The sequence below is a fragment of the Anastrepha obliqua genome, chromosome 1 (assembly GCF_027943255.1).
Source record: "Anastrepha obliqua isolate idAnaObli1 chromosome 1, idAnaObli1_1.0, whole genome shotgun sequence".
Classification (NCBI taxonomy): Eukaryota; Metazoa; Arthropoda; class Insecta; order Diptera; family Tephritidae; genus Anastrepha; species Anastrepha obliqua.
The window spans coordinates 89680598-89705286 of NC_072892.1; the positions used below are offsets into that span (position 1 = coordinate 89680598).

The 24689-nt window shown below is 36.1% G+C and overlaps 1 protein-coding gene across 1 annotated transcript in view; it reads right to left on the bottom strand.

Annotated features, from left to right (window-relative positions):
- Positions 1 to 206: 206 nt before the first annotated feature.
- Positions 207 to 24689, bottom strand: part of LOC129251090 (uncharacterized) — a 38520-nt gene continuing 14037 nt past the window's right edge. Inside the window, exon 2 of the mRNA XM_054890500.1 lies at positions 207 to 242. Coding sequence (XP_054746475.1) covers positions 235 to 242 — 8 coding nt within the window. The 3' untranslated portion in view covers positions 207 to 234. The remainder of the gene's footprint in view (positions 243 to 24689) is intronic.

Sequence of the window (24689 nt, forward strand, 5' to 3'; positions counted from 1 at the left end):
TTAACTATTAAACGTGAGCTTTTCGTGTTCCTTATATGAATTTATTGTATAACTCTTGATTGTTAAGGGACAGATACCTGTAAACGGCCATATTTTCCCTGATTTTCATTAAAATTATTCAAAATGAAGAAATCAATATATTTTTTTTAATCATATAAAATAGCGGATGTACACTCAATTCTTCCAGGAAGGTCGCAGCGGGCTTCTCAATCGGCGGGCATTGTAGCATCGACGTTAGTGACCTGAATACAAAAAACCAAAAGTTTGTTTGCTTATTAATGTCATTATTTCTATATGATTTAAAAAGAAATGGAAAAAGAAAAATTCGCGGAATAAAATGCTTAAAAAAAAAGAGTTTTGGGGCGAATTTTTCTACTATTTTTGCTTTCGAAACATTTTCGAAAACTTGTAAATTCACATAAAGCGTTTTTCAGTAAGAGCGCTTTAACTTTTTTTTTGAATAAAACACAAACGGTTTGACTTTTGTAATGAAATTGAAATTCGATTTCTTTTGCATGACCACCGCGTGCACGTTTTACGAAGTCCAATCGTTGTACCCAATTTTCGACCACTCTTTTGCATAAATCGGCCGAAATTCCAGCAATTTCGCGTTCAATATTGGCTCTGAGCTCACAAATCGTCGCCGGTTTGTTACTGTAGACCAATAACTTCACATAACCCCAAAGAAAATAGTCTAGAGGCGGCAAATCACACGAGCGCGGCGGCCATTCGACCGGTCCATTTCTGGAAATAATGCGCTCATCGAATTTACTCTTTAACAAATCAATTGTAGCGTGTGCTGTGTGGCTTGTGGCCCCGTCCTGTTGAAACCACATGTCGTCTAAGTCCATACCATTCAATTCCGGCCAAAAATAATCGTGTATCATGTCGCGGTATCGATTTCCATTCACAGTAACGTGGCGATCGTTCTCGTCAACGAAAAAATATGGGCCAATTACGCCGCCGGCATGTAAACCGCACCAAACAGTCACTCTTTGTGGGTACATTGGTTTTTCGGCAATCTCTCTTGGATTATCTTTCGCCCAAATGCGGAAATTCTGCTTATTGACGAATCCACCGAGGTGAAAATGTGCGTCCTCCCTGAAGATGAAGTGCGCAATATGCATTTTGATTTGAACGCCCGTTTTCATAATAAGTCTGAATAACTTTAACGCGTTGCTCAAGTGTGTAGCGTTCCATGATGAAATGTATACTAATGAAGTTTACAAATGACAAGCGAAAAATAAAAAATATTGCGTCGTTCGCCCTCCCTATCGGAAAAAAGTTGAAGCGCACCACAGTATCATAAAAAAGATCTGTGCAAAATTGCAAGGAGGTCGGTCAATAACTTTTCGATTTATCGTGTACGCCAATTCGAAAAATATAGTTTTGAGAAAAACGCGTCTAAAGTTTGAATACAACGTAACTATACCTCTCCCAGCGCTCGAAGGTAAAGAATAGAGTCGTCACGGTTGACGATCTATAATATAAGAAATACTTAAATTTACCTTCTTAAATATGAAAAAAAAAATTTTTTTCGAAATTTTACAAGTATTTTTTTTTTTTTTTTGACTATCAACTGGTCTGTATTACACAAAAAAATAATGAGTAAATGTACCTGCCAGGGGGAGGGAATTCGAGCCACCGACTTTTTTGGCTTGTGACTTCTTTTATTTTACAACGATTTGTTTGGTGTTTGGCAAAGGGCAAGTATTCCTTTGACAGAACTCTTTCTGCTTTACAAAACTATGTTAATTGTATTTTTGTTTTATTTAGTTTTTTAATAATTTTAAGGCTTAGAAATGGAATACCCAGGAGGCAAGAATCAACATTTTCGACACCTGCTCGTCTTTGCTTTTCATCGATATCAAAAACCTGCCGAAGCAACCCAAGACATTTTCGACGTGTATGGAGAGTATGACGAGTTTTCACATTTTTTTTATTTTTTCTTAATGTTAATAGTTTTTTTTTTTGTTTTCAAGTATGACGCATTGTGTACTAAACATATAAATCCAAACTTCATACTTTTTTTTTTTGAATTTAAGAAATGGACAAATTTTCATCAAAATTTAAAAGATTTGATACACAAGTAAAACAAGTGCAAATTTGAAGTTGCTGGTAAATCCCGTTAGTTTTTAAAATTTTCTTTCTTAGATGGCTTTGCGCCTTTGCTCAAAATAACCAATTCACAGATTTTTTAATATATGAAAAATTTTGAGCTGCTTCAGATTTGTATTGTATTGTAACTTCATAAATTTCAAAAATTTTGATGAACATTTGTTGACTTTTTTATAAGTCTTACACAAAGTTTCAAACCTGGATTATTGTGGTCTTTATTATAGGCCGCCGTAGCCGAATGGGTCGGTGCGTGACTATCATTCGGAATCAAGAGAGAGCGTAGGTTCGAATCTCGGTGAAACACCTAAATTAAGAAAAACATTTTTCTAATAGCGGTCGCCCCTCGGCAGGTAATGGCAAGAGTGTATTTCTGCCATGAAAAAGCTCCTCATAAAAATATCTGCCGTTCGGAGTCGGCTTGAAACTGTAGGTCCCTCCATTTGTGCAACTACATCAGGACGCGCGCCACAAGGAGGACCTCGGCCAAATATCCAAAAAAAGAGTACGCACCAATTATATGTATATTATAGAAGGTACTATATTTTTATAAAAAGTAAGGCTTGTCGTTATGCTTTATTTTTTCCCGGGCTGTATGTGCATATCGTCATGTATCATGTGGTATGATCTTTTACTACAGAATTGTACACATAAAAAGTCGTTAGTAAACTTTCAGATTTTTCCTTTTCTCCATTTTACTAGAGAGTATATAAGTTAGGCATCTTCTTAGTTTTAGTTTGAATTTCTACTTGAAGGAGGGATATAAGTTTTAATAGCTTTAACAATAAATAAAAAAAAGCCAATTACTAAATAGTTTCTTTTACTATATGTGGCGGAATTCTACGTACATTCAACGTATTTTAAACGCTTACGGATGGTTTGCAATTCCTGGTTTATTATACATTCGGTTGCGATTTGTCCATGAAATGTGTTTTTCATAGCATTGCTAATTGAAATCGGAGATTCAACAAGCTTGAAGTGGCTGTTAACACGATTGAAAATTGAATCTACCTGGCAGTGAAAATCGGTACAGCTGGTTCGGAGATTAGCTACATCAAACAAACAGACAGTTAGATAGACAGCCTTTTATATATAAAGTATAACAACTTTTACGTTCAAGCTCTAATTTACTTACTATTTTGTGTTCTTTTCATTTTTCCAATTAAAGTTGCAAAGTCTCAAAATAATTATCCAAAACATTCTTCGTAATTGGTTCTTGATATCGAGCTGTATGTCCCGCTAATAATAACAATGGTAAAAGTTCCCTCTCTAGTTATACACATCAACACTTCAAACGCTCTTCGCCACTCGAAGTATTACCTTAGTAAAGCCAAGGACCACGCCCACAAAATTGGTATTTTTCAAGGGAACATGTTTGAGTAGCGAAACCCTCTCGCCGACTGACTATGCGGATGATGGAAAGCGTGCGAATGGTTGGTTGCAGCTGATGCAACTTATCCTAATGACTACACTTCACACGTACGTGACAATAAAAAACTTTATACAAATAAAAATCAACACTTGACAATGGCCAGCAAGCATACACACATTAATTTGAATAATACAGACTGGCATACACCCAACATACATTGCATGTATGAGTGTGTGTACACTTGACTGCTCATGGGCGACAGAGTTTAGAGTAAACAAATACAAATGCCAGCAGGCCATTGTTAGCTGGCTTAGTTGGTGAGGCAGACAGAAGATTGTGAAACGGATATATTTACATAATATTTGTATATAAAAAAGGTATAGGTGAGTATGTTGCACCTGAAAGTATGCTTACACAAAAAGAGTTAAAAGTTTACTGAAGCTAAAGTTGAGCAAGGGGCGAAGTCCTCGGCCGAGTGTGAGTTGCAGTGTGAGTTTGCTAATGGAAGTGATGCTATGGTGATGACATTATGCACATTCTACTTTTTTCATACTTAGCAAAAATACTATACATACACATAAATATGTGCTTCTCATTGTTATTTGCCTGAGAACAATATACAAGTTCTCATGTATTGTAGACTTATGCTTTATTGTTATAATTCTTGCTGCTCACTTGTGAAGGTGACCAGTTATACAGAAGTTCAGTGTTTGTTTATATACACTTAAGGATTATATTTATAAAAAATAAGCTTATCCATTGGCTTGGATCGAAAGCAAGAAATTTCACCAGTATGAGCTCTTGATGGCGAAGTTGCGCCAGTTATTCCTTCTAAGCACAGACATGACCTATGAGATTGGTGCTTTCATTTTCGGGCGCTCTTGCTTTAGTTGCCTACCCATTGATGCTGAATTAAAAATTCTTTTCATTCATCCTTCTTATTGTGTTCTTGCAGTTTATTATTTCATCTCCTTCTATGCTTTGGAGCATACTTCTTGCATAGAATAATTTTCCAGAATCCTTGTAAGCTGCACGTGGTCATATTTCGAGAGATCCTTAGAGTGAGTTTTTGTATGTGGGGAGAGAGTTATGTTCTTTAGCAGCTTTCCGGTATATACCACTGGCTGAAGTTCATTGACTCTTTCATAATTTTCAGCTGTAACTACCAACAGTGATGTGTGTTCCAGTGCGCGTGGATTTATGTTTTGATTTATTTTCTTATTATTCGCCGCTATTTTGAATTATTATTTCTGACTTTCTATGTTAAAGTCATATCCATTAGTCACCAATATCATACTGTGAAAACTAAACGGAACTTTGTTTCAAGCTCACTTTTGCTTCGAATAGCTCCAAATGCCCTTCACAAAACTGACCAAATTATGTGGTATTCATAGTCACTCTACATAGCCGTATACTTTCACAAAGACATTAACTTTAGTTGCGGCTTTATAAATTGACGATTAAATGACGAAGGTCGATATGTTCATCTGGGTTCTTCTTCACGGTTTGACAAACTTGATAATTTGGTTGATGTTTTGTTTTTTTTTTTGCTAGTTATTAAGCCACACCTAGAGTGGTCATAAAAAGTTAGGTTAAGACAATTTCAGTTTCAGACTATATCGAAAAAACTTATCATACAGAAATTCATGCAAATAGCCTACCTACTTACAAGGTGGTGTAAAACTAAGCACCCTAACGAAAGATTTCCAATTTGCATATAATTACACTTGTAAGCTAGACAGCCTAAACAGCCAAGCAAAGGAGTGCATAAAAGTTAAAACAAAAATTTACTTCACCCAAAATCATTTTTTTCTTATTTAATAAAAAAGTTTTTTCAAAAAGAGGATTGGATAACTAATTATACGCCACCATCTGGCAGACTGCACATTGGGTTCAAAGTGCATTCATACTACTGATTCTCATTTAATACCTTAAGTAACTCCTCGCCTTTGACTTTGAGTATTTTTTCCATTATTGAAATGGTCAAACTCACCCTTGTCTATGTAGTGGCGAGATGTTCTCTCACCCTCGAATATAGCTGTGGGTGTATAATTTTCAAACTCGTCACTATTTTCGGCATCTAATATTTAGAGATAATCTCTTTGCTGCGTCGAGAGCGAGCACAAACGGCGGTAATATCGAATTTTACACAAATTTTGATGTGAATAAATCTGAATTTTTCTTATAGCGCATTTTTTTGCCAGTTATTGTAGTAGAATTTGGTTTATATGTGACTACCATGCGGCAAGTCTCGAATTGGTGAAATTCAATTCAGTGGAAGCGAAGTTATTGCATCTAAAGTGTCAGTATGTTTGTGTCATCGGTACAAATATGAGTTTCGAAACAAAGAGGTAATATCAAATTTTGTTTTAAAATCGGTAAAAGATTTAACGAAACATTTGAACGGATGAAAAACGTGTATGGTGATGATTGTCTCTTTCGTGCCAAAGTTCATGAGTGGTTTACACGCTTCAAAGATGGTTGTGAGGACATAAATGACAATGAACATACGGGCTGTCCCAAAGCAGGAATCACCGAGAACTCCATCGAAATTGTTCGAACCGAAATTATCGTTAGATTTCATGGAATCGGAGTTGAATATCTCCAAAACATCGATTTATTGCATTTTAACTGATCATTTGGGCTTACAAAATGTATGTGCACGTTTCATTCCGCATAAGTTAACTGAGAACCAAAAATTGCTCAGAGCTCAACATTTGAAAGACCTCATTAAAGAGGCGAGAAACACCGAGAACTTCCTTTATAACAATTTAACTGGTAATGAAACGTGGTGTTTCCAACATGAACCTGAAACTAAGCGTCAAAGTGCCGAATGGAAGGCCCCAGACTTACCACCATACAAAAAATCGCGTTTAGGGAAGTCAAAAATCAAGTCGATGCTCATTTGTTTTTATGATTTCAAGGAAATTGTCCACAAGGAATTCGTACCAGTGTGCCAAACCGTCAATGCAATCTTTAATCTTGGGGTTTTGAGGCGTATGTTGCATCGCATTTGTAGGGTACGAAGGGTATGATCTCATCGATCCACTCTTGTCACTGATTTTTTGACTAGAAATCGAATTTAGCCATCAATTACTCACCGTATTCGCTTGATATGGCTCCCTGTGACTTTTACCCATTTGAAAAATCGCATTTGGCCATGAAAAGAAAACGTTTTGCGTCCGTAGAGGCCATCGGAAAGGCTTGTACCGACATCCTGTAAGACATTCCGGGGAATGACCTGATACACTCTTTCTTTCTCTCTTTATATATTAAACTCACAATGTTATACCAAGTAGGTTATAGAACACTGAATAGACGCGTATCTTTTTTTTTTAATTCTGATTAAAAGTTTAAATTTTGACAAAAGTTTTTTTGAAAGTTTTAAAATATTACGCATTGTTTTGCAACTTGAAGTTATAAGGTTTCTGTTGTAGTATGAACTATAGTTTTATAAAAAAAAAATTGATTACAAATATTAAATGAAAACTAAGCAAATAGTTAAAACTTTGCACCATGTCACGCTTCTGTTAATGTGAACATAGGTGTATATTCATTAAAGTGGCGAATGATGTGTCGAAGTACTAAATATATCTTGCGAAACTATGCTTTCTGGAAAGAGGCACATATTTTACTTTACCTATTTTGATACTGGCGGCCGCCGTAGCCGAATGGGTTGGTGCGTGATTACCATTCGGAATTCACAGAGAGGTCGTTGGTTCGATTCTCGGTGAAAGCAAAATTAATAAAAACATTTTTCTAACAGCGGTCGCCCCTCGGCAGGCAATGGCAAACCTCCGAGTGTATTTCTGCCATGAAAAAGCTCCTCATAAAAATTGCTGCCGTTCGGAGTCGGCTTGAAACTGTAGGTCCCTCCATTTGTGGAGCAAGGAGGAGCTCGGCCAAACACCTAACAGAAGTGTACGCGCCAATTACTTTTTTTTTTTTTTTTTTTTTTATTTTGATACTGGATATTTAATAGTGCCGTAAAGTTTATGAAGTTTTGAATGTTTCTTCTAAGGGAAAAGCCGTTTTTCACAAAAGTTGATAAAAGAAAACGCAAAATGGACAAACAATGTATCTCTTAAAAATTGATCAAATTGTTATAAAAAATAACTTTTTACAATATCAGTACAATTAAATAAGCTCTCGTTTCAATTCAAACGAAATAATAGTATTTTGAATTTCAAAAAAAAAACACGAATATTAGGACCTCAAGTTTATTTTTTTAGACCATCCTATTCTGGATCATATATGTATATGTAAGTATGCATCAAATTGTGCTCACATACCCACCTCTTGCTCCCCTTTTGTACTTTACTTCATCTTTGATGTTGATGGTTGAAAACAATATTTGCAATCGGCAGACGGCAAGCGACCGGGTAAGCAGGCCCATGAAATGTGAGTAGGCGCGCGCAATTTGTTTTTGTTGTGATTGTTAATTTTTTCTTCTTCATTCTTCACATTTGCTGCTTTTGTAGAAAGTTATTCAGGCTTAGCAAAAAAGTTAAAGTTGTTTGTGCCCAGCAGTTACTTTTAGTTTTTCAGTAGTTCTCGCAGACTTTGTCCGTATGCACATTGTTTTTGTAATGTCTTTTCCTCTCCTCTTCCCTTTTTATTGTTCCTTAATTGTAGTGTCAAAATTGTTTACATTTGACATGAAACGAATTAATTGCAGTGACGCAGCAGAGCTCAGCCTGAGTAAAATATTCACTCCTTACCCGCCTATAACTCACACCTTAGTAAAATATGCACTTGTTTGTATGTATTTGACTACTGTAAATTCGTGTATATGTTTTTGACTTTCACACAATGCTTTAAGGCATATTCGCAGGGCTTTGTTCTAAGCATAAAAACAGAAACTGGTTCCTTAAAAGAAATATTGCATTCTACGAAAAGTTTAAAATTAATTTTTATGAGCGTTTAAGGCAACCGAAAGGAGTAAAATTTATAAAGCCTGCGAAAGTCGTAGCTTTAAATTGCATATATTTTGCAGGTAGGAGACCCAAACAAAACCGAAAAATTGGGTGATGAGCTTGTCCTTAAACAGTCAAGATTAAAAAAAGGAGATACCACAGTAATTTAATATGTTTGGTTAATTTCAAAAAATCGGCAAACTGTTTTAACTAAAGAATAAAGAGAAATACAGAGTGAAGTAAGATATTTATGGTCTCCATAGAAGAATGGTTCGGTGCGTAAATATAATTCGGTATTCTACGGGTTCGAAACCCGCTGTGGATACGAAATACTCAAATAATGGAAAATATTTTTCTAATAGCATTCGCCTCTCGGTGGGCAATGGTAGGCCTCCTAGTGTAGTTTTGCAATAAGGAAGTTAATATTAAAAAAACATCTGCCGGTCAGAGGCGGCGTACAACTGTAAGTCCCTCCATTTGTGGAACAAGAGCAACTAAATATCTACCAAGGATGCGTACCTAAATTATTAATCATATATTTATATTAATTATCAAACTGGTTTTCTTTACATCCCTTCTCTGGCGTAAATAGATTCTTTTGTATAAATAATTATATATTATTCAAAAGATACTTTCTGGAAGTAAGAAAATTAATAAAAAATTAGTTTAATTTATAGCGAGAAAATGAGCTCAAAAATGACTGTAATGCAAATACCAAAACAAGTACTAGTATTATGACTCCTAAATGTATGCCTTGATATTGATACTGAATCGAAGAAACGTTTCACACGCAGCGGGTAATGAATAGGATTTAGATTCAGATTAATGACGACAAAACGCCGAAGGTAAATGAAAATATTTAGATGAAGAAAAAAATAAAGGCAAATAAATATTAAGATACATTTAAATTCTTCGCTTCACCAAACCATGGTGTAATAAGGTGATACCCGTTCCCGTTGTTTTGCAATAATCGCCAAACTGAACTCCCTAAGAAATTTAATTGTGTGTGCTTAAATCGCAAGTACTTTTTGTGTATTCGATATCATACTAGTAACTAAAATTAAGCGACAGCTTTTTTGCTGTTTCATGTGCTTGCACATTTCCCAAATTTTATTGGCTGCCTGTTGCCAACATTTTTGCAATTATTGTCGAATCCGCTGCTACGCTCATAAGCGATTTTTGAAAATTAAATTTAGCAGCTATTAATGTAGTTTTTTCACAGGTGCTCGCCGGTTTCACTGAATGTATTTTACTTGCTTCATCAGGTTTCTACACCAATTGGGCAATGTCTTGCTCCACTGGTAAGCTCTCCTTCAATGTTAGAACGAGCTACTATTACTCAATAATTTCCAAAGGTGGTTAGCCTATATGCCAATTGTGTCGTGTCCATTATGACTCTTGGTCATTGCCTCTTGAGACCGTTTCAGCAGTTTTTCTTAATATTCTTCAGCACTCGTAAGTAGTTTTGCAATATTTGATGGAGCAGTTTCAAGGGATGGCTTAATCAAATCATCGAATAAATTTTTATGTAAAATTAAGGAGATGGAAATATTTTTTTACAATTTCAAAGCGCAATTAATAAAAAAGGCAATTTTTATGTGTGAAATGAGTGTATGTGAAGAAAAAAAAAAATATTTTTAAATCAGAAAGCATTATCTTATTAAGCAGCTATACAGGATAATAAAAAAGAAAAGTTAAAAAATTTGTTTGTGTTTTTATTTACAAAATTATCAAATTTTATTCAACTTTTCGGAATATTTATTTATTTTTTTATTTTATTTTATAAAGGTTTACATAACAATAAAATTATTATACAAACTAAAAGTAGTGCAGCGCTAGCATCGGAGGCTTTCGGCTAGAATAAAATTTGAATGAGCCCAGAAAATCTAAAATATATTAAATTTTTTGTTTGAATCAACTAGAAAACTATTTACACTAGAAGTATATGAAGTAAATGCCAAATTGGTAAATTCACCGAATTAAAACTTTCATTAATTTTTTGATCACTCGTATGTATGATATGTATTTATTTGTCACACAATTTCGAAAAGAAACCCTCTTTTCTTCCCCTTTCTAGTGTGCTTCAAAATATCACCTTTAATTATTACATCATCCAATCCAAAGCAAACAAAGATGTTAGAAATCAGACTTTTCTGAACAAAGTCGAAAGCAGGCTTAACGAATTCGCGCTCATTTTGTAAAGAGCAAGGGTAAAAAAATAGTCGAGTCCAATGGGCTTTGATTCGCGGTAAAAAACACAACATCATAAAACGCGTTTAAAGTAAAACTGTAAAAGAGTGGAAGAAGTGAAAGTAAAATAAGAAATTACAAAAAAAAAACGAGGAAAAACAAAATGTTCAATTCTATTTGAATTATCAAAATTGAAAGTCTTAAAGAAAACGTGAAGAAATAAAAGAAAGGTAAGAGCTTGCTCTCACGAAAAGAAATGAATGAAGATGTGACGATAAGTGAAAGACCCTAAAGTTTTGAAACGCCTGCGCACATTTTATTCTAAATTACCTAATCCTCCCCTTACAGAAGTCTAGACGATACAGAAGTAAAAGATGACAAAAAATAAGACCAGAATTGGGAAGCCAAAGTACGAAAAATAAAATTCTCGCAATAAACCTAATATGTAGCGCCCAGCCCTGCTCCGCATTTCCCAGTCTGACGTGACTCCGTGAGCATAAATCCATAGTTTAGTGCCAGCTTACATCCCGTAACCTTACCTCTAAGCCTCCAAGGTTTTAGTGGATGGTGTGTTGCCTCAACGCAAGTCTCTCTATCTCTAACCAACGCATCCGCTACTTCATTCTGAGGTATGCCATTACGAAATAATCTCTGAGTATCTGGGCAAGTGGGAACGGCAGGCTCAATAATTGCATAATTTTGGATACAATCACTTCTCCTTTAGTAAAGCATCCCCTAGTCATATTAAACAGGGTGCACTTGGCTAATTGCTGAATAACTATGTGGAGCGGTGTCAGCTCGAGCACCATCTTCATCATAGATGTAGGGCAAGCCCCATCGCTCCCGTGATGCACACACATGCTAAGCGCTGAAGCTCAGTGTAGCTCGTACTGTCGAAAAGACGCGACCACTCTGTATGATATCATCCGTCAAATTATCATCGTGTACATCCATCTCAGGATTCTTAGGATACAACCCCAGGATTTTCCTGCTTAACGTTGAGTTTCACGTTTCACCATGAGTTTCTTTGTTGCTTTGGACAAGGTACATTTTTCACTTAAGCTTGGTAACCAGAATAAGACGAATAAACTTAACTTGACGAATCATTCCAATAGCAACCCCGTACATACTGATTTCCATCATTTCTGATAAGACTCTTCTTCTTTATATACAATATATTCAGACCCATCCCAACATATCATCTCTTCGTCAAGTTTAAAGCTGTTATATCGCAAAGGGAATTCTCGCGGCTTATTTTTGCTATGATTACGTATTTGTGTATCCTTAAATTGTTTACAGGATTATAGGACAAAAGTGAAGGTGAATATTTAGGTAATGAAACTAATAAAGATAAAGATTAAAATTAGTATAGCACGGAGATTCGAAAAACTTAAGTGGCTTAAATATCTATGCTTACATAATTGAAGAGCACATGCTTTGTAAGGTATACTGAAATTTTTGCTATTTTCGTCCGAGTGGCGATCGCTTTAAAAAAAATGTTTTCTTGCATTTGCTGTTTCAAGCTCACAGCGGCTTTCGAAACCAGGCTCTATCAAATCGCAGTCAGTCATTCAGCTACGGCGACTATGTTTAAAACGGCGTTATTAAAAAAAAAAAGAAGAGGAAGCCGCATCTGCGTGTCGAAAACTCGCTCGTAGTTACCGAGAAGCTAATGCATCAACAGAGAATGACAGTTTGGTGTGTATTTAAAGCGTTGGCATCGTTTCTGCAGTTTTTTCGAAAACGAATTCAGTTCTGTTTCATTTTATTTTTTTCGTACTCGATAATCTATCATATCCTATAAGCTAGACTTCACATGCACACAACTCAATGTTTTCATTTCGTATTAACTCATATCGGTTAACCCCAAGGCACTATACCAGAAGTACATACGTGCGCTTAGTTAAATTGACACTTCCTCGACACAACGAACTGCAAATTAAATTTTTACATTGTCACGTTGTTAGTCATTGTGACCAAAGTGAGTGAAGTGGTAAGTAAGTGAACGGCCAAAGCTATGCTCCCACCTACTACCTACTACCACGTGACACGTATAATTATTGACGTGCAGTGTGAGTATTTTTAGATTTTGCTAGTAATAAAAAGAAAACATTTTAACCCTTGTCAAAACCGCATACCCACTACACAGCCACATCAAATCGCTTGCATGCATTGCAGGTGCTATAAATGTACTGCACGAGTATGTGTGTGGTACTCATGCACCAATAAATGTATGTGGTATATGTCACAAACAAGCAGACACAGCTTGTCACATAATGTCGCTTAAACGTTCAGGCACGCTACACAAAATTAAGCGCTTGAATGGATGAGGATGGACGAGAAAAATATTATCACGTTTGGCTCCTACATACAATATACACCAATACAGGACATGTACAGGTCACAAGAAACGATGGCATGCATATACTACAAGACATACATAGATACGTACTTGGTATAAAGACTGTCTCACTGATTAGTGCTGTCAGTGGCTGGTTAAGGTGGTGAAGTTAGTGAAAATAGTACCGTGAACGTGCTGTGCTAGCAGCAACAAATACATGCCGTTGTTTATTTACAACGTAATCTGACCAAAAAAAAATATTATAAATTATAATTTAATTTTTTAAAGCAAGAAAGTCGCGTGCCGAAAGCCAATCTAACATTTTTGACCGACAGCGGCAATAAATGAACGAAAAAGTTTCAAAAGGTACTATCCACATATACCTCCTTATATTTGCAAACAAGCTACTATTTAGTATATTTGTAAGTTCAAATAATCAATGCACAGTAGGGCGGGTCGATTTAAAAATCGCTCATTGCTCTGTGAAAATCGTATCAAAATAAGAAACTTTGCCGAAGGAACCATACCTCTAAAACGAATTCTGATGTCCCCCAATTTGGGTCGAACTTTTGGGTAGGGGCAAATTTTGAAAAATCCCACTTTGACCCATTTAGAGTGCTCCAATCGAGTCCAAATGTATGACCGACCCCCACTAACTTTGGACGATCCACCCATGCCAGTGGCACACATCCTGGAACTCCCCTGGGGGGTTCCCCATACAATAATTTCAAAATATCACCATTTTTGGCCTTTACATGAGAAAAGAAACTAAAAAGTTCGACCCAAATTGGGGGACATCAGAACTCGTTTTAGAGGTATGGTTCCTTCGGCAAAGTTTCTTACTTTGATCCCTAGAATATGATTTTCACAGAGCAATGGCCTAATGCACAGTTACATATTTAATAGTAAGCAAACGCTTAGAAAGCTTATTTTCTAAAAGCTAAACCTACCAGCAACTTATTTCGTATCTGAGTAGCTATTCTAACCAGGAGAACTTATCCATACGTTCATTCTGCCCTCAGAAGATTCTACCACGATGTACAGAGTGCAGAGGTGTGGCCAACATTAGGCTGTAAACTGGGTCTCATCGACCTTAAAGCAATTAGCTGATTTGCTGAAGTAAGCGAATTGTTTACGAAAAACATTAGGTTATGTTGGTGATATACGAAAAAATCAACGCCACCTATATCCATATTACTTCGTTGCTGTCTGAACAACGACCAATTTGGCGACTGTGTGAATGCGTGTGAAATGAACTGGTAGAGTTCTACTAACGAATCTCCGATGACGTGGCAGCCGAAGTTACTTTCACAATTTTTCTTCGGATGACTAAATCTTGTAATTTATCATCCTTAAATTCTACATCTTGACTTATAGGTCAACATTCTATAAGTGAAAAATTGCGCGCAGTATTAATATGGATTATTATGCAACTAATGCGTTTGAATCGAGTTCTCAAAGAAAAGCGGTCGGAATGGGTAGACATGACAAACTGATTTTGCTGCATGACAACTCCAGGCCACGCGTTGCTAAATCGGTCCAGAAATAATTAAAAAGACTGAATTGGGAAAACTTGCCCCACCTGTCGTATTCCTCAAACATTGCACCTTCGGATTACCATCTGTTTCAGTCATTATTGGAGAGCGGTTCACTTCTGACAAGAGCATCGCAAACTGACTCAATGAATAGATGAAGTCAAAAGAACTCGAATTTTTTGCCAGAGGAATCCGTATGCTGCCTGAAATATGGAGTAAAGTTGTAGCTTCCAATAATAAATTTATTTGTTTTAGACAACAAAATAGATTTTCAACTAATATCTGAAATAGGCTACTGTTCCGAAATTTTGGAAAGTGTTTTTTGTTACTTTTTCTTTGGGAGAAACTACAAAAGTGATGAGTAGGAAAAGTTTTATGTGCAGTAAGTTTCGATCCTGGATTTCACACAATGGTAGTCACGTACTCCAGATTTCAAGATTTTCAAAAAAAATATATAATATCGCCTTCAGTGGGCAGAAATATACCCCGATCAAATAGATTTATAGTATCTCAAAAAGTCATGTGAAATGTGAAATTTAGTGGAGAACAAGCCTCCAGCATGCCTCCACACATAGAAATATTTTTCAAAAGTTAATAAGTATCCTTTTATTTTGAAGAAGTTTCATATTCAGCCGTATTCGGCACAGACATACATATATAAAGGAGTCCCCTTATTTATTTTCTACTAAAAATTTAAGTTTATCTTTCCCTTTGCACCGTGATTAGCTTTTCATTTAAATAACGGTGTTTGGTGAATGCTTATGACCAAACCGAAAGTGTTACTAGATGATGGATTCAAGTTTTAATATTTAATAACTCCTATCGTAAAAAAGTTATTTATATTTGCACATAACTAGTGACTTCAAATCTGTACGTCCGTGATATGTCAGTTTTGAAAATTGACTAACGCTTTATTTTTCGGTTTGGTCATAAGATTTCACCAAACACCAAACAAACTTTTCTAAAATTCATCTTTTATTTATCTTAATTGGAGGTTTTATTCGTTCTCGCATATATATTTTTTATTAAACAAAGGTATCGATGTCATAGTTTTAAGCCACCGTCAATGTACTCTACGCCGTTGGCTTCAGCGGCTGTGACTTCAGTTTAAGACACGCTTCATGTACGGAAGTTTACTGTTGAATTTCAAAGATCAGTGGTTCACAAAAGTTGTATGAGGTCATTATCACTGCTAAAATTACTTAATACATTTCATCAGTTATGTTGTTACGTAATTAGTCGTGTGTCACCATAGTCTCTGTAGTACTACATATATTATTACCAGCTTCTTAGAATTCGTTTTAAAAATAAAAGTATTTGTAGACAGATGTTTTGTATATAGATTTTAGTACAGTTTTTAATAGAAGGAAATATCTGTTGTTAGACAGATATAAGCGAAAGAGCTGAAAGTCGTATGCACGTAAGCTATTTGTTGCTGGTTCCATTCAAGCATATCTTTATTGGCCAAGTGGGACCATTTCAATGTCACAGGTTAGGGCTTCCGCATATACCCATAAAAGGTGGCCTTCAAAACAACAAGACTGCACTACGAACACCGAGAACCAACGCTCGGAACAAGCGAGTAAATAAAACAGTTCTTAACGCTTTGAAATGTATGAGCAAAATGCCGAGGTTATGTGATAAAATCATTGTACGCTAAATGAATTTTGTTGTGCGGATGCGTGACCTGGTCGAACACAGAGACAAACGTCAGGAAACTACAAACTTTTATTAATAGATACCTCAAACATATTCTGCGAATATGGTGGCCCATGATGACCACGAATGAACCCCTATGGGAGCCAGTAGGGACAGAAATTAAAAAGATAAAGTATGGCTCGCTGGGCCATACATTAAGAAAGAGCGCTGATGTGGTGCCAGATACAGTGCTGATATGGAATCCACAAGAACAACAAATCAGAGGCCAGCCAAAGACAACATGGCGAAGAACTAAACGTACGTATCAGCTAATAAATCAATGAGTCCATTAAGATATCTAGCAAAAAAAAAAGAGATCCTGTATTCATTACTACTACTCAACTAGCCATTATTACTCCACAATGTCTCATGCCTAGTAGAATTTAACAATAGCCATTTAAATATTGAAACTTATTATGGAGCTTGCGTGCTTTATACAGAAGCCACTACAAGATGTTGATAGCGAAAAAGTAGCGAACTTATTAGGCGGTTTCACTAGCCGCTGATTTCAGAGGATGAGAGGATGATTAAGGGGGTATTCTAGAGACATGAATTTAAGGTATTTTTGCGAGTGCTATAAATAAAAAACCAAAAATAGTTTTACCATCTATTTTCTGCCAGATATATACTAATCTTTTAACAATACATAAAAAAAGTATAAAAATTAAAAACTGAAAATTTTAAAAGCTGTTGAAGTGGGGGGTCGAAAAATTGCGCGCAACACTTGTGTTTTCTAATGATCTGAAACTAAAAAATGGAAAATATTATTAATTTAGATGAGTGCCAGTATCGTACTAACTAAGAAAAAGTGTAGAAGTTTTTTTTTGCTAAATTACGGCTGAACGAAAAAATAGTACTTTTTTTACTTTTTTTATACATTTCTGAATTTTTTAAAACAATTTAAAAAAAAAATGTATTTTGTTAAAATAATACAATAATTTGGACTATAGAAATATTGTATGTATAAAGAGGATCCGGTTCAGCAGAACTTGAGATAGCATGTCAAACGTTTTGAAAAATGTAATATAGTTTCGAGAAAAATGCGCTTAAAGTTTTCAGACAACACGGATGTCACCGAAACGGCTATAACTCATGAAATAATAGGAATTTTCAAAAATCCTCTAAAGACAATATTCTTAAATGACTAACCTTTGAAATTTTGATTTTTTCAAAATTCTACACTAGAATACGCCCTTAAAGGACTTCATTTCGAGAATTTCTCAAATTGCCCTAAGTTATATAAAATAGTAGGTACTCTACTCTACTCATTTAAACTTTCGGATCTCAATTATAAGATCAGACTAAACTATAGATTAACAAAAACAAGTTTGAGTTATATTAGAGTACAGAGGTCACGCCAGCAGTAATTAAATACTTAATTGTTTAAGGCTACGCTTAACTTATAGATTAACTCATAGCATCGTTTGAAACCACAAATAATTATTTAGTACACGTTTTCTAGAGAAAAATGCGCAGTATATCTCTAAAATAAAACACCATCCAAACAGTCTAAAGCGAAGCTTGCCACTTTAGCCCAGCAAACTGTCAAAAGTAGTAGTAAAACTAATACAGATTATGAACGTGCATACCTTGCGGGCACCTAGCTCTAAATATATTAGTGTTATATATATAATAAAGCATGCTTTCAGGCGGACGTGCCTGTATTAGCACAATGGCAACAGAGTTGGTGAGACAGGAGTGTTTTTTAGAAGATGAAGTGCTTCCTTCAAAGATTACAACAGTTGCTTTGGCAGCTAACAGTAGTAGCAACAGTAGCAACAGCAACAAGCGCCAGAACTGGCACGAGCGAATATAAATATTTGTAGATGTGTAAGTAAGCTGACGTTAGCTATAAATATTATTAAGTTGGCAGTATATAGCGTATATATAAATATATGAGGAAATATATATGTACATAAATATGAACATACGTGCACGAGTATGTGTACAAAAATGGTATGTACATAAGAGCGCTTGGGGTTGTCTAAGAGATTTGGGAACAAATCGTCAATTTATGGTTAAAAATATAAATAACTAGTGTAATTTTTGTCGCAACAAATAATTTTATGTGGCATTTGCTGAACAGCCTATGCAATTGTATAATTCAGAGAAAAATTATTTTGATTCGAGTATAAGAATAAGCATACAATTTTTGAACATTATAGGCACATTTTAGATTTCTGTAGAATAAAATAGCAAAACGGCTGCTAAAAATTGTGCGGAGGATGTGTAGTCAGCGAAGCTGAGCCTATATCACTCTCTGTGGATCAATATGAAAATTTTTACTTTAGGTAATACTGACTCATAAGTATTCATGATTGGGTAAGGCAACTAAAATTTTTCACCAACGAATTTTGAACCACTTGAAAAATACTAGATACCAAAGGCAGCTGGAGTGTCAGTGACACTTGAAGTAAGTGCAAAAAAATTGATTGACCAAATTTTAAACTGCTGCTGAAAACGCTGCCAAAAATAAAACTAAATTGAAACATTTTTATGCGAAAGAATGGGGGTGATGCAAAATAGGGTGTTTTTTAAGAACTTGAGAGTTCAAAATGATAATATTGTACAAAATAGGAATATGGTAATGTTTTAATGATTTTTTTTTTTATTATGATTTGGTAGATAATTTCATGACATGTGTTTTTTCAATATGATATGACCGGCGCGGCTGCGAGTTACGTGGTCCATTCCATCAGTCCAATTTCTGATCACTTTTCCCAATAAATGTAGCCGTGGCGTCAATGGTGGCGTGAATATTTTCTTCCAATGCTACATGAGTTGCTGGTTTGTGAGCATAAACTAATGGCGGTGCTGTGAACAGAACCACTTCTGGAGAGAAAGTTGTCACCAAATTGATAGTGCTATAAAACTATTCTTAAGCGCGCTGTATGGTAAGTTGAGCTATCTTGTTGAAACCGAATGTCGTCGATGTTTAGCTGATTAGTTTTGGAAACAAAAATTTAGTCAGCATAGCTCGATAGCGCTTGTCATAAGGACCGATGACACCGCCAGTGGTCTATGAACTTGACGAACAGATTTTTTTTATATTTTTTTTAAGTGAATTTCCACAATTAAGAATTATTGTTCTGCCGTTTGAAGATGCATGATGACTTGCCCAGCCTTATTGAATAAAAAAGTAAACACAGTTTGCCATTCTCAGTCGTCAAACCAATGTTATCAGTATCGATAGTTCTCATGCAGCTAAAAACACCCGATATAACAATAACAGATTATATTGGAAGCAAGCTGCAACTCATTACATAAATAGTAGTTGGAAAGGAAAGAAAATCATGGACTACCAAAACAGCACTGAATTTTCAAATTCGCTGTTGTAGCAAAAATTAAAATTGGATGATAAAAATAAAGAAATACATATGACACGAGAAAAAGTTCAAGCCACTCTTGCACTTAATGAGTTTGGTAAGATTTTGGGAATTATAAAATTAAAATGAAAACAGATGTGAAATAAAATAAAAAAAAATTTTAATTTCTATGGGGCAACAATTAATACGGGATGTTTCCGAAAATACAAACAATTAGTTTAATAGGATTGAAATCATAGTTTGGAAATTTTAAATTTTCTTAAGTAATTTATTTTGAATTAAAATATGCCCATATATGCATATATTTGCACTGTATGTAAACAACAATAATTATATGTGCAAATTTTTTTATACCGATATCTTTCTTGATAGTTATACCATCGGCATAGGAATACCATCAGCAACTTTCTTAAAAATCTTGAAACATATGGTCAACTCAAATGAAGCGGCAGGCCAACTAACATCGACAGCAGATGCAAACGAAAAATTCGTCATCTGGCTGCTCAAAAAGAATTGTCTTGCAAGGAAATCACACAACATTTAAGTCTTAATGCCACCGATAGATAAATACATACAATTTTGGTCGAGGACGGAACACTTAAATATTGTTTGCGGGAGCCGGTACCAAGACTATTAGCACGCCACATTAACGCACGTTTAGCATTTGCCGGAAAATATTAATTTAGGACTAACGAGTTCCGAAACGTTGTATTTTCGGACGAAAAAAGTTCAGCTTAGATGGTCCTGATGGTTGCCAGAAATATTGGCGTAGACAACCAAGGCAAACGCGTCATAAGCGGAACCACGGTTTCGGGTCTTTGATGATTTGGCCCGCTTTTGGACATGATGGAAAGTCTTCCGACAAAAACCAACGCAGAATTTTATATTGAAATATTAGAGGATGTTCTCATTGAGTTTACGGGAAACATATACGGAGACGACTTGCTTGTCCAGCAAGACAACGCCCCAATCCATACGGCTCGTTTAACTAGGGCCTTCCTATCGACAAGAAAAATTTCAGTTCTGGATTGGCCAGCACTAAGTCCCGATTTAAGCCCAATTGAGGACCTCTGAGGAATATTGTCGGCCCGTATTTATAAAAATGGCTGTCAGTTTGAGACAATCAAAGATCTGAAAGGTGCTTTAGTGGAAGAGTGGGATAAGATAGGTGATTCCACTCTTCAAAACTTGGCAGACTCTTTGTCTAAACGTATAAATGATATCCTTTCTCAAAATTTGAAACATATTAATTATTAGAAAATCGAAAGTTATAGAAACTTTGAAAAAAGTGTAAAGAGAGGCCAATGCACACATACTTATTTCATATGAAGTTATTTTAATTTCTTTCTTAATTTAATAAGTTTAGTCAAGTTGAATTTTTTTGGTATAAATTTTTGTTCCTATTTTTCCTAGTTATAAATTAAAATTATTCCTTCAACTTTTCTCCTGCTTCTTTATAGTTTTTCATTTGAAATTACTCTTGCACATATACTTATTTCTGTGAGGTACTTGTATGCATATAAAGTATCTGAGCTCCAATTTTATGTATGTATATATATAAATCTTTATGCATATATATATTTCTATATTTGTATAGAGTTAGAAACTAGTTTTGTTTTCAATTGCTTTGAATCAGTTGCTATTTTATTGTGTACAAAAAATAAAATATAAGCCGCAACCGATTCAAAGTACTAGTTTCTAATCATCGTGCTTATTCACTCATCCTCAACCAATTTTAGTCATAAGCGCAGTCGCAGACACATGACTCACACATGCGCTTTTTACATACATATTTCACTTCGCCACGCACTCACCTATTCGGTAAATCAACTTACAAATGCAATTGTAAGTTCTATGGGTATATTGCACTTGCCGGCTCAGTTCGTTCTATTCGCTGTTGCCGAACAGAGAAACTACTGCTACAACTGCTGTTACAGCTACAATCTCTGCTAATAAAAATGATTTGCTGTTAATACACACATACATATTTTTACCCAATACAAAATTCTCAAACGCAACTAAAGTAATTGCTACTTCAAAAAAAAAATGTATTTGATGATATTAGAAGCGAATGGTACTTAAGGTAGTAGTCTGGCCAAATAATCTTTTTTTTCGAAAGTTCGCCATTTATTTTTCAAAAAAAATTTCCCATTGAAGCACCTGGCAGAATGACAAGCCCACAGAGTAATAATCAGTTTAACTTTTTCGTTTCAGATGTCCTGAAGAGCAAAAATTCCGTTGCAAGCAGTCTATATTTATTTTTAAGATGTCCACTTTGGTGCCACCTTACTACAAACAAATATGTAAAAAAAATTGTTTTTGTATACTATTTGATGTCTATAACAACATACTATAAAATCAAAATGATCGCTTTTTATTTTCTTAAAAAAAATTCCTAAAAAAATATCTATAAAAATGAGTATTTGACCAGACTACTACCTTAAATATAGTCTTATGAAATGTTATCGCTCGGATAAATTAGTGTTGACCTAGCTGAAAGTAAAAGAATTGTACTGGAAAATTTTGACACCTCCACTGCATAGTTCTACTGTTGCGCCCTCATATTATCATTTCTTCCGGACTCTGGAGAACTCGCTGAAAAGTTAAACTCAATAGAAATGCAAGTACAAATACACTTGAATCAGTTTCCTGCTGAGGATCCCCAAAAGTTCTACTGGCTTCCATCTACATGGCACATGATTGGCCAGCACCACCCGACGAGGCTCGTCGGCTTGTGTGTGAAGCCAGAAATAAGAACCTGCTGCTCGGATGCGATGCCAACGCGAGGCATGCGTTGTGGGGAAGCTCTGAGACAAACGACCGAGGTGAGTCTTTATATAATTTTATTATTAATACTAACTTATCGGTATGTAACAGGGGTAACACTCTCACTTTCACCTTTCCTAGTACGGAGCACTTCAGAGGATGGGAGGAAGTGATTGATGTTACTCTACTGTCTGAAAATAGCTCAGTAAGGGTAGATAATTGGAGGGTATCCAATAAAAGGTCCTTTTCTGATCATAGTTGGACCCTCTACGATTTGGACCTTAAGGTAGATCCACCCCTACCGTATCGAAATCCTTTAAGAACCAACTGGAAGAGGTTCAAAAATGCAGTAAACAAATCACTCTCACGGAAAACCTTGAGAGTAGGGTCATAACACTGGAAAAGGCATTTAGTAGGGCCTACAAAACGTCCTGCCTCATAAAATTTAGCAAAAAAACTCACCCTCCTTAGTGGAGCAGTGAGCTCTTAAAACTAAGGGAAAAATCTAGATAAACGTTTAACCTCAGCTACTCGACGGGAAATTGGGAATTGTACAGAGAAAGTCGGAGACAGTACAAGAAGGCAATCAGGGCCGCCAAAAAAGAGGGCTGGAGGGAATTTTGTTCGTCAATCGAATCCACTAGGAATTGTGCTAGGCTCAGCCGTGTTCTTTCCAAAGACCACTCAATGGCTTCTTGGGTCAAGAAACCTGATGGAACTTGGACTGCTACAGCAGAAGAATCGCTAGAGCTTCTGCTAAACACGCATTTTTCGAGATGCAGCGCTTACGAAAGTGAGAGGGGAAACATTAGGCGGAGCCAATATAATCCACAGAATCTTGCAAATGAAATTATTACCAAAGAAAAAGTTGTATGGGCAATCAAATCTTTCTCACCCTTTAAATCTCCGGGGCCAGATGGGATCATTCCAAAGATGTTACACGAAACCTTGGACTATATCCTACCATGGCTAGAGAAATTTTTAAAGCGTGTTTAAACTTAGGCCATATTCCAGATAGCTGGAAACTAGTCGAGGTCGTCTTCATACCAAAAGTAGGTAGAAGAGGACATGAATCAGCGAAGGACTTCAGGCCAATCAGTCTTTCGTCTTTCCTGTTAAAAACTTTTGAAAGACTTTTGGATACGCACCTCAGAAGCTCTTTGGAGAGCTCTGGTATATCAACTGCACAACACGCATACCTTAAAGGCAAATCTACGGAGACAGCGCTTCACGAGGTAATCGGAACAATAGAGGGCTCTCTAGAGAGCAAACATTATACCATGGCGGCATACTTGGATATCGAGGGCGCCTGTAACAATGTTAGCACAGATGCCATCCAACGGGCGTTGATAGGCCTGGAGGTGGACAGTTGCATTAGTAACTGGGTCATCTCCATGCTAGAAACCAGGATCATCAAAGCTGATATGGGTAATATCGACATAACGAAGAAGGTCCACGGGGCCACTCCACAAGGGGGAGTATTATCTCCACTTCTTTGGCTATGTGTGATCAGCAAAATCTTAACAAAACTTAATGGAGGGGGATAAAAGTGGTGGCGTACGCTGATGATGTGGTGTTAATGGTGTCAGGGCTGTGCCCAAATATGATCAGTGGAATCATCCAAAGAGCGTTAGGCGAGCTTAACTCTTGGGCCACAGAATGTGGACTAAGTTTAAACCCGCGTAAAACAGAACTTATGCTTTTTACCACCAGATACAAGGTACCAATTTTTACCCTACCAAATATCAACGGACAAACTCTGTCTTTATCAACCAGTGCAAAATACTTAGGGGTAATTTTGGACTCCAAACTTAGCTGGAAGTTAAACGTCGAAGAACGGGTAAGGAAAGCAGAAATTGCTTTATATGCCTGCAAACGTATGCTTGGAAGAAGATGGGGTCTTCAACCTAAGCATACATTATGGCTGAATAAGACGGTTATACGACCTATTCTATCGTATGGTTCGGTAGTTTGGTGGAAGGCTCTAGGGAGAGAGTACAATACCAAACTACTCGGCAGAATACAAAGATCAGCATGTGCAATAACGGTCGGTGCAATCAGATCATGTCCTAGAGAGGCTCCCAATGCACTGACACACGTTATTCCAATAGACCTACATATTAAGAAGACGGCAACCATGAGTGCATTTAGGTTAAACGAAGCGGGCCGCTGGAGAGAAAAAACTTATGGTCATGCTAGTCTATTATTGCGACAAACTCAGTTAATCTCGGTGAGAACTGACTACATCGTCCCGACGGTAACTTTCAATAGGAATTTTGCCACTCTTTTTCCAACTAAGGAAGAATGGAATAAGGGATTCTCTCTAAACAACTTCGACACTACTGTCTATACGGATGGAAGTAAATGGTCTGTGGTGTTGGAGTTGGTATATATTCTCACAGACTTAAAATTGAGAAATCTGTGCGTCTT